This window comes from Magnolia sinica, chromosome 5 (assembly GCF_029962835.1).
Source record: "Magnolia sinica isolate HGM2019 chromosome 5, MsV1, whole genome shotgun sequence".
In the NCBI taxonomy this organism is placed as follows: domain Eukaryota; kingdom Viridiplantae; phylum Streptophyta; class Magnoliopsida; order Magnoliales; family Magnoliaceae; genus Magnolia; species Magnolia sinica.
Window position 1 is genome coordinate 89,940,327 of NC_080577.1, and position 12,681 is coordinate 89,953,007.

The 12,681-nt window shown below is 41.8% G+C and overlaps 1 protein-coding gene and 2 pseudogenes across 4 annotated transcripts; 1 reads left to right on the plus strand and 2 right to left on the minus strand.

Moving 5' to 3' along the window:
* Positions 1-4,012: 4,012 nt before the first annotated feature.
* Positions 4,013-11,452, plus strand: LOC131246277 (pentatricopeptide repeat-containing protein At5g46100). 4 transcript variants are annotated; one of them, XM_058246224.1, is made up of 3 exons: positions 4,013-6,200; positions 6,385-6,437; positions 11,051-11,452. In XM_058246224.1, the coding sequence occupies exon 1, from the start codon at positions 4,672-4,674 to the stop codon at positions 6,115-6,117; it is 1,446 nt and encodes a 481-aa protein (XP_058102207.1). In that variant the 5' UTR covers positions 4,013-4,671; the 3' UTR covers positions 6,118-6,200; positions 6,385-6,437; positions 11,051-11,452. The 4 variants fall into 4 exon arrangements, with proteins under 4 accessions (XP_058102207.1, XP_058102208.1, XP_058102209.1 ...); XM_058246225.1 differs by having other exon boundaries at positions 6,385-6,403; XM_058246226.1 differs by lacking the exon at positions 11,051-11,452 and adding an exon at positions 8,583-9,012.
* Positions 7,772-7,987, minus strand: LOC131247453 (U2 spliceosomal RNA; annotated as a pseudogene).
* LOC131247511 (U2 spliceosomal RNA) lies at positions 8,196-8,303 on the minus strand (annotated as a pseudogene).
* Positions 11,453-12,681: the final 1,229 nt, after the last annotated feature.

A 12,681-nucleotide genomic window follows, 5' to 3' on the forward strand; every position in this document is an offset into this window, starting at 1 on the left:
TGGGGCCTGTATCAGGTAAATCCATCCTAGCCATTGGATTTTATGGCTCGAAACAGACCAAACGAGCTCAATATTCAATATATTTTGGGGTGTAGAAAGATAAGAGTGCATTTTAACGGTGAAAACCAATGTTTTCTAAGCTATGACCCGCCAGATAGTCGGATTGACTTCATTTTTCGGCTCAACACCTAAAATGAGCTTGGGAATGGATTGGACGGCGTTGACTAAACTTATATATCAAGGTGGGGCTTGCATGAGTGGCCCACCCAAAAAGGCTAAAGGAATGATTTTTTTTTTTGTTGCAGTGAGTAGAACCCACTACCTGTTCACGCTTCAGGCCACGTCCAGCGTCCCTGACGATACATTTCATCAAAATGGGTCCCACGTGGATGTGGCCTACTTGACTTGGATCAATTTAATATTTGTGTTTTCCTATCACCAAATGGGTATGGTCCATCCGAGTGGGCCACACATCACACAAAAAATGAAAGAGAGAGAGAGAGAAAGAGAGAGAGAGAGAAGCAACCACCTTAGAGCTTGGACTTCTTCTTCTACCAATGTGATCTAGAGCTCCAAGGGGACAAGATCAATGGTTGGGATTGATTTTGGAGGGTTGGATTTGGGGGTGGAGAGCTTGCAAAGGGTTGGAAATGGAGAGCTCTCATGGACGTTTTTAGCTCCTCCCTTACTAGGGGAGAAAAATGAAGAAAAAGAGAGAGAGCAGAGAGATAAGAGAGAGCGAAAGGATGGGTTGTAAGAGGGTAATAATGGGTTGTAAGAGCATTGGGAAGAGAACCTCATAATGACTTATAAGAGAGAGTTGACTAAAACTCTCATGGGAAATGGTGCTCCTAGGGTGGGTCCACCTAAGGAAACGTGTGCACCCCCTCAAAGTGGACCCCACATCATCAGGGGCTCAAATATTATAAACGGTACATCTTTGGATCTACCCGTCAGATCGATACACGAGATAAGGCGTTGGAATCGCAGCGACGATGCGGTCGCAATGACATAGATCTTAGGTTAAGCCGACTCGAAATTACAGGATGACACTCAAGGACGCGCGCAAATGCTATCTACGCGTCGCAAGTCGCCAAAATTCGACAGGGAGGACCACGAGAGCCTACGGAACGATACGGTCTAAGATACGGGCCTGACATGGCCGCTTGCTACTGGCTTGAGCTCTGCCAGGCCGTACGCTTCTGACATTGAGTGATGAGCTCCGGGTGGCGGAAGCGGTGCCCAAGCAGGGGAAGCGTCGTTCAAACGCCTCCCAGGGCATACGTGGCGATCAACCATAGGCCCAACGATTATTTAAAATCTTAACCATCGCCATGCGTCTGTTGGAGGTTAACCCGTGGACGAGAAACCCCGATGACACATCTCTTTAACACCAAAACCAAATGGCAACCGCACGCGCAGAATGTGCGACAGGGGAAACCCTCGATCTTCCATGTATATTTACTCTCCGAGTCTGTGTCCAAACTTGGAGAGTAGGGGGCTTCTGTTATGGGCAGATCCGGGCCTCTACAATTCTGGGGACCAACATCCCTTTAATCTGATCAGACACACCAGAGTCAATCTGAAACGATAAGTATTATTGAAGGGAAGGAAGATTCCCGGCTCAGTCACAGTTGAGCTCCCTCTCCGAGGCTGGCAGTCAGTTCGGAGTGATCTAAGACCGGAATAGTCAGCGTGAAGCTCAGACTAAAGGCTTCAGACCGTCCCGCTATCGTCCGACCAGAAACGGGTAACTCGGCCATTCACATCAGTGTCACTCATTGTGGGAATACTCGACACAACATGACAGGTCCGTTGTCTACCTTAGAACTCGGAGAGGGGACCTCCTGAATATTCAATAGATAAGGAAAGCCAAGTCATGAGTCCAGGCCGAGGCTCAGTTCAGACTCGGAATGCGCCCCTCTTTCAACAACTCAATGGCAAAGGCTCATGTGTGTGTTGATCTAAGTCTGAGGCTCGGAGTCAAGGCTTCTTTGGCCTAGGATCCTGAGCTGAGGTCGAGGCAGGATGAGGACGCTCCATGTGCTAAACCAGGTAACTTCCTTAGGCGGACACGATCGATCGTTTCGGCCACAGAGACACAAGATATGCCACACGATCCCCGGATTACGGACCATATCTCCACGATCCCAGTATTCCACTGATTGAGTGAATCGTGCCGAGATTAACGGACCTGAACCGTCTGATAGTCAGGTAGACTCCATTACTATAGGTACACAACATCTTGCACTCTCCCTTTACTCTTCAACTTAGACCCAGATTCCATTGACTTGACTTAGGCATCAGAGGATCCCCTGCTTAGACCAGGGTCTCCTTTACTTATTACAAGTGTGCAGGTTTAAGAGGCTGAGGCGACTCGGAGTTCGCGAGTCAGAGCAGAGAGTCGTCCAGATTTAGTCATCAACAGTGTAGTCCACCCGAACCTTAGAACTGCCCTCATTTTCGGTCTTGCACCACGACATGGAAAAATGGATGGAAAACCCATACATGAGGGTCCATCAGAGCACCTGTCCAGTCCTGGACAGGGACAGGTCGGACAGGGTCTCTGAGAGGCCACTGTGATGCATGAGTTGTACCTACGAGTCCATCCATTTTACATGTCAATTTAGGGCTCAAGCCCAAAATGCAGTTACAAGGCTCAAGTGGATCACATAGTAGAGATTAAATACATACCGTTGAACATTTTTTGGGGCCACAAAAGTCTTGTATCAAGCTAATATTTGTGTTTTCCTTTCATTGGGGTTGGGTGTCATTATCACCGCTGCTTACTGTGGTGTGGTCCACTTGAACCTTGGATTTGCCTAATTTTAGGGCCTGTGCGCTAAAATGATATGAAAAAAATGGGTGGACGGTGTGGATAAAACCCATACATCTAAGTGGATAGTGGTCCGTCACAGCCCTCATCCTGAAGCGGATTGCCTAGTAACTTACTAGGCTTAGCGTACTGAGTAAACTCTGTGGGGTCCACCATGATTTATGTATTTTACCTCTCCTTCCATCCATTTTACCAGATTATTTTATGGATTGAGACAAAAACGAGGCATGTCCAATGTTCAAATGGACCACACCACTAGAAAGAGTTGAATTGAACGTCTATCGTTGAAAATTTCTCGGGGCCACGGAAGTTTTGGATCAAGCTTATATTAATGTTTTGCCTTCATCCATGTCCGTATGATCTTATGAACAGGTTGGATGACAAATAAACATCACTGTGGGGCCTGGAAAGGTTTCAACGGTGGAAATCATTATCCCCACTGTTTCCAGTGGTATGATCTACTTTATCTTTTTATGTGCTTCAATTTTGGGCTCAACCCTTTAAATTAGATGGAAAAACAGATGGACGGCGTGGATAGACCAAATACATTCAAGGTGGTCCCAACTGAGTTTACTCAGTGTGATAGGAGCGTAATGAGTAACTCAGTACGCAATCCGATTTCCCCCGTCCGTTCCTAGTGAAATCGAATTGCGTACTGAGTAACTCAGTATGCTCTTATCATAATGAGTAAACTCAGTTGGCCCCACTGTGAATGTATGCAGTCTATCCATGCCGTCCATCCATTTTTACATATAATTTACGGCGTTGAGCCCAAAATTGAAGAATATCCAAAGGTCAAACATATCATACTACAGGAAACAGTGGGAATAATGATTTCCGCCATTGAAATCTTGTTAGGCCCCACGGTGATGTTTATTTGTCATCCAAACTTTCAAACAATCTTACAGACATGGATGAAGGGAAAACGTAAAAATAAGCTTGATCCAAAACTTCCATGGCCCCCAAGAATTTTTCAACGATAGATCTTCAATTCACATTGTTTCCTGTGGTGTGGCCCATTTGAGCGTTGGATATACTTCATTTTTTATCTAGAATTCTAAAATTATCCCATAAAATGGATGGACCGAGTGGATAAAATACATAAATCATGATAAACCTCACAAAGTTTACTCAGTACGCTAATTGTACGGAGTTACTCGCTACGCAATTCGCTTCCGTTCCTAGCTAGGGTAGTGCCCAATCTGCGTCCTGCCGTGGAGAGAAGGCACTTCCCGCTTTTACCATCTCCGTCGTCTAATCCCCCTTCCTCAACTCCTTCCTCAACCCCAGCGACGATTGCAGCTGACCTGACGCTCGCATCCGCCGTTCGGTCTCTCTCTCTCTCTCTCTCATTTGATAACCTTTCATGAGAACGAAAACGAAAACCTAACATCAGAATGAATGAAATAACGGGATTTTGTGGATATTGTCTATTTCTGATTTGGGTTCTGAAAGATCGAAAACCTACCATTAACGGTTTGAATCACTAGTACAAACCCAAATCCTCTGTAGATACTCTGGGGGCGCGCGAGCGTTTTACAAAACCTCTTTGCAGTTTTGCACAGTGAGCTATCAGCAATAGAAACTTCTTGAATTCCTACTCCGAAGAAGGAATTCACCACTTCCCAGCAGCTGCTTCTGGTGTGAATTCACTTTAGCAAGTTCCATAGCTTTCTGCTGTCTAATTTGTATTTCAAACAAATGCTATATCCTCATGAATCCCCTTCCTTTCTTGCGATTTCATACGAAACCTGTTTTGTAAATTGCCACTTGATGCCAACCTCCCTTAGCCCAAAATAGGGTGTTGTTTCTAGAAGTGTGGTGTTGCTGCCACGATGGGCAGCAGGACACCGATCAAATGGTTAAAGAACATCACGCCATCCCAAGTTGAGCAGCTGATACGTGCGGAACGGGACATCCGGAAGGCGGTCCTCATATTCGATTCCGCGACGGCGGAGTATGGCAATGGCTTCAGGCATGACTATCGCACCTTTGGCCTCATCATTTCCAGATTAGCTGCTGCGAACCAGTTCAGGTCAGTCGAGCAGCTCCTGAATCGGATGAAGGAGGAGAAGTGTAGCTTCTCAGAGGACATCTTCCTCTCTATCTGCAGAGCCTATGGTCGGGCCCACAAGCCTCTGGATGCCCTCAGGATTTTCCACAAGATGAAGGAATTCGAATGTGAGCCCACCGAAAAATCATATGTCACTGTCTTTGCCGTCCTGGTTAGTGAAAACCAGTTGATTTTGGCCCACAGATTTCATAATTACATGAAAGAAATGGGTATTCCTCCCTGTGTCGCTTCACTCAATGTTTTAATCAAGGCTTTTTGCAAGAGCAGTGAAACCTTGGATGTTGCCTTTAGGGTCTTCCGACAGATGCCTGATATTGGGTGCATTCCCGATTCTTATACTTATGGTACTTTGATAAACGGATTGTGTAAATTGGGGAAGATTAGCAAAGCGAAAGAGCTGTTCAAAGAGATGGTTGCGAAAGGTTGTACACCGACCGTTGTTACTTACAGTACATTGATACATGGTCTGTGCCAATCTGACAATTTGGATGAAGCCATGGATCTGCTCATGGAGATGCAGAGCAATGGCATTCAGCCCAATGTGATCACTTATAGTTCTTTAATGGATGGTCTCTGCAAAGGTGGCCAATCTTCACGGGCCATGGAGCTGCTTGAGGAAATGGTCAGTAAGCGTCATTTGCCAAACATGATTACTTACAGTACATTAGTGAATGGGCTTTGCAAAGAAGGAAAGCTTAGTGTGGCATTGGAAGTTCTGGATAGGATGAAGATTCAGGGATGCAAGCCGGATGCAGGGCTGTATGGTAAGCTGATAAATGGGCTGTGTGATTCTCGTAAATTCATGGAAGCTGCAAACTTCCTTGATGAGATGACACTTAGTGGAATATCTCCGAATCGTGTCACCCGGAGCGTTCATGTTAAGATGCATAATCAGGTGGTTCGGGGGATTTGCAGAGAGAATTTTCCGGACCGAGCTTTTCAAATATATTTGAGCATGCGTAGTCGTGGCATTTCTACCGATCAAGAAACATTCAATTCTCTTGTTGCTTGTTTCTGTAAGAAAGGAGATGTGCATAAAGCGGCACGTATTGTCAACGAGATGGTAATTGAGGAATGTGTTCCTGATGAGGTCACATGGAGTACTATTGTGCGTGGATTTTGGGATCGGAGGAAGGTGAGGGACGCTGCGGAGTTGGTGCAGGTTGAGTTGCTGAGAGAATTTCATGGCTCCAATATAGCAATATGAATTTGGAAGGATGGTTTGTGCGTGGACACTAATTCTCACCTCTTGCATAAGCACCATGATTGCTATGAAATTCACTTTGATGGGTACATTCTCTTTCGAACTCTTATGGTGTTCAGGGACTGCATCACGACTACACATGTATTTCATGGGTTTATGGTTTTTTGCACTTAAAAGCTTTTGGTGTTGTACATGGGCACAACATTGGCGCCTTAGCCTTTGCATTAAATGTTCGTGAACTTATGTGTTTGATAGCTATTTTGAATGCAGGGTGAAATGGATGGTCTAGGTATGTTCTTGGCATGGGATACATCTCTTTCAAGGTGCCCTTCCCAATATCACAATGCAGATTATTATTATTATTTTATTATTATTTATTTATTTTATTTTATTTTTGCATGTCACAAATATAAGTTCACAGTGAGAAGCTGAGTTCATTTCATTGCGAGTTATCTTCTAAAGCATCAGGCATGCTATTGCTTTTTCTAGAGGTAGCATTTTCCCTGTAACTGGAGCAAGATTCTGTGGAACAAAATGAGTTATCTGAGTATCTTGGAATTCACTGTGTAACTAGACAGTTGAAAGAGGCACATACTAGATTCATAAAGATGGTTAGAATTATGGGTTGCAGCGGGCCATGTCTGGGTTGGGCTTGGGAATATGCCCAAGTCTGGCCTGAGGGAGGCACGGATCTTCTTCTACTTTCTTCCAAACGAATGTATGATGGGAGACAACTTGCCAAGTAAACCTCGATCTATAAGTGTTCTAGCAAGGGACTGTGGGTGCTTTTGGCTTTTCTTAAAATTTAAATTCTAACTTTATACGGGGATGGGCCTAGTATCTGGGCCCAAGTCCATCCTTATTATCTTTTGGACCTTCATAACCACGCCCAAGCCTGACCGACGAACACGAATTGCTGTCCCAAGCCTGTTGAAATTCGGGTCAGGCATGGTAGGTTGGGTGAGCTTTCCTGTCCATTGCCATGATTGGTCGGAGTTATTTAGCACATAGAAATGCTCCCGACTCCCTACCTGCTTTGTTGCATGGACACTCATCCATATCTTTTAAATGGAAATCTGTAATTGCACAGACTTGAAAAGAGTCCCCTACATCAGTAAAACCATGCAGTCTGCTCATATTAAATAGTCTGGTCACTGGCTGGAGTGGACTTATGACTATAGTGCTAAATGGAAGATTGCCTCTCATCACATACTGTGGAGACCAACATAGAAATGGAACTTAAATTTGCATCCCTTCCACATAAATGGAAAGGAGAACTGCCAAAGATATTAATGCAAATAGGAATGAGAATGGTGTTTGCTGCACAAGTGCAAGCACGACATTTGTGTGATATCTCTGTCCATCAAGCAGGCACAGTTCAAAATGCCTTTGGCTTAAAAAAGGGTCCACTCTGCTCATCAGGTGGGCCAGATGAGTATTTTGAGTGGACCATGGGTCAATTTATACTTTATATTTAGCCATCAATATTTTTCGAACACGCAGAGCCCGCATGATGAGAAATATGTGCCAGAACTTTGGGTGAGGGCAGGTTCATGGTGAGCTCGCCAGATGATTGCCCTGTCCCTTCGAGACATTGTGTCATATGCTTGCATTTGTGCAGTGTGCCATAAAGAGATGGTTTATTAGGTTTTCTTTGAAGGGATGTGCCATGCTTGTGCAGTACTGCAGTGCATGGGCAACGCTTGACGTCCCCAGCAGCAGGTTGCTGTTGTGGGCCCTCCCCAACAAAAAATAAAAAAAATAAAAAATTAATTAATTTAATATCATGTGACCTGATGGACCACGTATCAGATATTAGACTGATAGGAACAGGTACTGTGCTTGATTTAGCCAAGAAGGCTGAGAAAGGTATTTTAAAAAAAATAAAAATAAAAAATCAAGTTCTATTGTTAGAGATCTCAACTTTTTCAGCATCTACTTGAATGTTACATGGTTATAGTTGCCCATGCTTCTTCTTCTCTCTCTCTCTCTCTCTCTCTCTCTCTCTCTCTCTCTCTCTCTCTCTCTCTCTCTCTCTCTCTCTTCTCTCTTCTCTCTCTCTCTCTCTCTCTCTCTCTCTCTCTCTCTCTCTCTTTAACATCATGTGACCTGACGGGCCACGTATTAGATATTAGACTGATAGGAACAGGTACTACGCTTGATTTAGCCAAGAAGGCTGAGAAAGGTATTTATTTTTAATCAAGTTCTATTGTTAGAGATCTCAACTTTTTCAGCATCTACTTGAATGTTACATGGTTATAGTTGCCCATGCTTCCTTTTTTCTTTTTTTTTTTAAAATAATAATTTTGTACATGTTTGTGCATCATCTCGTCATCTTGTGAGAGGATTTTTCTTTCCATTAATTGAAAATACCACAGGATAAAATGTCTTACACATATACACATTAATAGAGACTTTTGCCCTGGCAATACCTAGTCATGCTGATAAAAGAGTTTATGGTGTCACAGTGATACAACATAATCAATTATCTGCTGGTCTGGTCTTCAGTATTTTGGAGGAATCACAATGATACCAAGGTTGGGGATTTTGTTGGCTTTATGAATTCATTGAGCAGGTGGAACCCACTGCTTGAGGGGAGGGATGCTCGGAAATGGAACCCCGAGATAGCGGGGACCTTTCAGTGAAGTCGTTCTATCATCTGATCTCAATGGGTGTGAGAATAGAGGAGTGGGCACCGCTGCTTGAGGAGGTGGATGTGTGGAAATGGAACCCTGAGAGATATCCATCATGATCTTGGTGGGCATGAGAATGGAGGAGTGGGCCCTGAATGCTTAGATTTGGAACTGCAAGGCCTTCACTGGATCATAGCTTAGCTTGTTAGGAAAGATAAAGTTGTCATCATCAACCATTTGAGCAGTAGGAAGACGATCATCACAAACCCTTCACTGGATCATAGCTTAGCTTGTTAGGAAAGATAAAGTTGTCATCATCAACCATTTGAGCAGTAGGAAGACGATCATCACAAACTTTGTGTATTCTGTCTTTGCAATGAGGAAATCAGGGAGCGTTTCTTTATCCACCTTCTTTGTGGGCAAAGGTTCCTTGAACTCTTATCTATGGCCTAGGTGATGCCAAGATCAAATGGGTAAGAGAAGTCCTGCAATGTCTCACATTGCTTGCTGGGCTGTGTGGTCGATTTGGTAGGAATGCAACAAATGGACATTTTGCAACAGAACGGACGCATCTACTGGAAGCTTTCAAAAGGCCAGAGGGAGTGTTCAACCAGGCTGGGGTATCAAAAGCTTTTGCTAGTCGAGCGCTGATCTAAGAATTCTATGGGAGGAGGTTGTCTTTGTAACGGGAGCGATGATCACTCATCATTTATCCTTTTCACTCTTAATAAAATCTTAGTTGCTTTTCAAAAAGAAAAATCATTGATGAATGGTCTTTTTAGTAATTTCTGCTCTTTTAGACTATATTGTTCTTGTCTTGATCTTCTATTCTGTCAAAGGGGTCCATCATTCTAACAAAACAAAGCACATCGTTCATTAATGTCATTCTATCAAAGGGGTACATTCTAGTAGGAGGCTATTCTAGAGACTTAAGTGGATTTCAAGGCGCAGTGTATTTGCCTGGGATGGGTGGATTTCTTAAAAGTGGTCTAAGATAATTTATAGCTGGTTTGTGATGAGAAGTTAGGTCAGCATCAAATAGCAGGTTGGAAGGTTTGGTTAGATCTGGAGCATATATGAAAACTTAGATTTGTGAGAGGATAAAAAACACTTGTGTAATTGATTAAATGTTCAGAACTCCGTGTACTTTGGAAAATAAGCGTCTCTCTCTCTCTCTCTCTCTCTGTCTGTCTGTCTGTCTGTCTCTGAAGGTGAAAATTATTAATAGAGACGGACTGATTTATGTGAGGATTACTTGAAAGGAAGGATTTGAGAGAGGCAAAGAACACGATTCAACTATCTATGTACAACATTCTTCATGCCTATAGCAGTTCTAATTATTTTAATTAACGATTTCTATTTTAACCTTATTTATATTTAATATGTGGACAAAGAACACCTTTCAACTATCTATATACATTATTATTCATGCATATAGCAGTTCTAATTATTTTAATTAACGTTTTCTATTTTAACCTTATTTATATTTAATATATAGACACAAATATGCACATTTTTCTTCATTCCATTTTTTAGTCCAAACAATATTAAACCAGACTTCTCATTCTCCGAGTTTCAGACGTTTCTGTTTTGCATGTTTTTAATGATCAAGACTGAATTAAACAGTAACATTTTTCCATACCTTTTTCTTTTCTTGATTGAGTTAAAACTAACATTTTCCATACCATTCTTGATCGAATTAAACACCAACATTTTCCTTTTTCTTCTCTTTCTTTCTTTCTTTCTTTTTTTTTTTTTTTCTCTCTTCTTCTTCTTCTTCTTCTTCTTCTTCTTCTTCTTCTTCTCTCTCTCTCTCTCTCTCTCTCTCTCTCTCTCTCTCTCTCTCTCTTTTGGCTGTATGCTGTTTTGCTAAGGTCTAGACTTAATTAGTCTTGATACTGATGACACTAGACCATTATTCTATGAACTGCCTGCTCCCCACATTGCCTTGAAGGTAATACTGATACTTACGATTGCCCAAGCTATTCTAGATGACTGCAACTCATGAGGATTCTGCCATGATGTTTTGAATGTCTTCAGATGCAGAATATGTTTCAATAGACGAATTTGCTTTTTTCTGTTGGATGGATCGAATCTGGTAGATGGTCTTTAGCTACCCTTTTTACAGAGATGATGGAATGCAAAGATTGTGCATTTAGATCTGCCCTGATAGAAATTTTTTCCACTCAGTTTCAAGCATTCAAATGATTTTTGTGTGTGTGTGTGTGTGTTTTTTTTTTTTTTTTTAATTTTTTTTAATTTTTTTTAATTTTTAATTTTTATAATCTGCAATTGATATTCAGGTATGTAACTGATGTACAATCCAACCCAAATTGCTGGGAGAAAGACCAAGATAATGATGGTGATGATATTAAATGATTGTCTTGCAAAAAGAGTAGAAGGAGAAAAATGATAGAGCCATGTGAAGAAGTAAGGATAAGGTATCTTCTCCTCAGGTCCTGTGTGCAAGTGAGGCTGATGATTCCGTTATTCAGACATCTGATCTGATCGGATGGGCCTCTGCATGAATGGAACCATGTCCCAGTTGATGGTCCCAACCTTTGATTAGTGGCTGATAAGTAGATGTTTAAAAAAGGGATTTTACATAATACTACCTCATTAATATGTTTTTTACATCCTTGTACCTATGTAAATTAATTTTTAATTAAGCTATTTTATTAATCAAGTTAATTATCATTGCGGTACCTTCCATTAGTTTTCTCTAAATTTTGTTTGATTAAGTGTGCTTTTTTTCAGAAATGACAAAAATGCCCACCAATGCCTTCGGGTTTGAGGCAACTCTCATCGCCACTGTGACTGTGGTGGCTTAGGATGATTATCCCAACTAGTGTTGCCAGAAGGGCTCACATGCTGAGATGGTCCGGTGATCTGACCGACACAGTCTTATTACTAGCATAAGTAACTTATCTTCTCATAATATCAAGCTTCATTGACCATCCTAACCTCTGATTTTTATGATTGATGCAAGCCATTCAAAATTCTCAACTGGTGGAGTGTGTGTTACTGACATGGGTAGACTGAGTGGAGATACCTCGTTTCAACACTTGAGGTCTTGGTATCGATCCCTAGTGGGTGTGGCTAACAGTGGAGTGTGTGTACTGACATGGGTGTATACTAACAAGCTAACCCAAAAAAACTAAAAAAAAAAAATTAATTAAATTTTTTTAAAAAAAAAGCCATTCAAAATTCTATTTTACAGAGTGATATTTGGATTCATCCGTTCGGTGTAATTTTATTATGGTTGCTCTTACAGCATGGAGTCTGGTAAATGGACGGTTCTCATGATGGATTGCTCAGCATGTAGGCTCCAATGGTCAGGATCGTGGCACCGAACATGTAACATCTGATTTTCTATTTTAAAGTGTAAGTTGTATCTGTTCACTTGCATAGTCCAATCTACCAATCTGAACCATGTCAAAGGAAATATCAATCTACACAGCAGATTTACAGCTTTACAGATTTACAGATTTACAGATTTACAGCAGATTTACAGCTAATATCTACAGCAGATTTACAGCTAATAGCAGATTTACAGCTAATATCTACAGCTTTGACTGATATGACAGTTATACAGATTTATTCCTTCCTTAATTAGGATATATTAGCTGTACAGTATATTTAGATAGATGTATATATGGTAGGGGCTGAAGATCAGCTTGTATTTCTTCCCTAAATAGCTTGTAATCTACCTATATAATGGGCAATTGTCAATGAAGAAAGGCAGACTTTTCCAAAAGGACTCTAAACTGTCATGGTATCAGAGCTATAGCTCTAAATTTCCATTTGTCTCGTGCTCTCAAGTTTCTTAGTCTCGGTTATTCTTGTTCTAGTTCTGTTGACCTCATGTCTTCCGATAAGTCTGATGTTTCTTTGATTCGTTTCAATGGCAAAAACTACTCTGCTTGGGCGTTTC